General features: G+C 34.4%; 1 protein-coding gene across 1 annotated transcript; it reads right to left on the bottom strand.

Annotated features, from left to right (window-relative positions):
* On the bottom strand, positions 1 to 1,510 carry LOC125388754 (olfactory receptor 8G50-like). The gene is made up of 2 exons (XM_087905058.1): positions 590 to 1,510; positions 1 to 18 (listed from the first exon to the last, which is right to left on the bottom strand). The coding sequence occupies exons 1-2, from the start codon at positions 1,508 to 1,510 to the stop codon at positions 1 to 3; spliced, it is 939 nt and encodes a 312-aa protein (XP_087761184.1).
* Between the last annotated feature and the right edge of the window lie 385 nt (positions 1,511 to 1,895).

Genomic DNA, 1,895 nt, shown 5'->3' on the forward strand with positions numbered 1-1,895 from the left:
TTAAGATATTGGAAACACCTTGTGGGTGGGATGATGATAGAGCCTGCCCTCTGTTGATATATGCACTAATATAATGTTATATAATTTTCAATAGTCAGAGTTACACAATATTTCTATTTCATAACTTATTTTATTATAATGACTTCACTTATGAGATATTTGATAGTATTTTTCAATAAATTGCTAATTGAACAAGAAGACTTTTTAAAAAATCATTGAGTCAACAAAGAAATATTGCAGAAATTAATGTACATCCATATTAATAAACATATGTTTGACTTGCCAAAACAGAGCTTTGTTAATATATGCAAGTAAACCAAACAAATTAGGCTGAGGGAATTTTCAGCAGGTAATGTAGGATGCTATCTTGAATAAATTCTGGTTATACAAAAGAGAAACATTTCTCCATGGGTATGAAAGTGGTAATCCACTTTTAACTTTGGTATATTTTTTTCTAAACAACAATGTGCTAACAATAGTCTCACATCTAGTGTTATTATGTCCTGTATGTAGGCTATATCTTGTGACAAAGTGAAGAAGTTTTACTCCATAGCTAATGAAAATCATTCTTGGTTGAATAGAAACTGACCTTTTGAATTAATTTTTTAAGGGCAATTTTGACATCTTTATTTCTCAGGCTGTAGATCATGGGATTCAACATAGGCACAACAATGGTATAAAACACAGATGACATTTTACTTTGTCCCAGGGAACTGACTGATGATGGCTGAAGATACATGAACGCTGTAGAACCAAAAAAGAGAGCAACAGCCAAGATGTGGGAGCCGCAGGTGCTAAAGGCCTTAAATCTTCCCACAGTGGATTGAATATGGAGGATGCTGACAATGATGAATATGTAAGAGCTAAGAATGGTCATAGCTGGTATAAGAATATCAAATGAACCAAGGGACAGTATTAGTACTTCATTGATAAAAGTACTAGAACAAGAGAGTTCCAGTAATGGGAAAAGATCACAGAAGTAATGCTTTATTATATTAGCCTTACAGAAAAGCAATCTCATCATGAAGAAAGCAGGAACCATGGCACTAAGAAATCCAATAGCATATACCCCAGCAACCATCCACAAACAGACTTGATAGGACATGGTTACACTGTAAAGCAAAGGGTTAGAGATAGCCACATAGCGGTCATATGCCATTACAGCCAACATGTGACATTCTGCAGTAGCAAAAGCACCAAAAAAGTAGAACTGAGCCATGCATTCTGGGTAGGAGATGACATTCTTCTCTGTCACAAAGTTCAGCAGCATTTTGGGAGTAATGACAGTTGACTGACAAAAGTCAATAAAGGACAGACTGCTGAGTAAATAATACATGGGTGTGTGAAGATGAGAACTAAATATAATCAAAATGATCATGCCTAAGTTTCCCACAACTGTAACCAAATAGACTCCTAGAAAGATAAGGAATAAGGGCAATTGGAGTTCTGGATTATCTGTTAACCCATCAAGGATGAATTCTGTCACTGTGGTTTGATTCACTTCTTCCATTCTCTTCTGGAAACTCTATGTAAGAAGGAAATTTTATATAGAAGAAAAATTTGAGTATTGATTCTCCTATCACTAAGTGAACTTTGAAACATAATTCAAATATTGTCAGGATCTCCAGTCAGCTGGCATCCTCTTTTCAATCTAAGAAGTCAGAATTTTACAGCCCTGGAAAAAGGAAGTATGCAAAGAAATAATCAATCAAATGATTGCATTCTTCTGACTTTATCATAAGAATTATGTGTACTAATACCCATTTCCTACCACTTGCAAACTGTACTAGCACCTGTTATAGAGTGTTTCAAGTATTTGTCATGTCTTAGAAATGGTACCTATTTTTATTACAAATTATTTTATATGTGGTGAAATAAACTAGCCAAACTCAAAT

Source organism: Myodes glareolus, chromosome 4 (genome assembly GCF_982192425.1).
Source record: "Myodes glareolus chromosome 4, mMyoGla1.1, whole genome shotgun sequence".
Taxonomy (NCBI): domain Eukaryota; kingdom Metazoa; phylum Chordata; class Mammalia; order Rodentia; family Cricetidae; genus Myodes; species Myodes glareolus.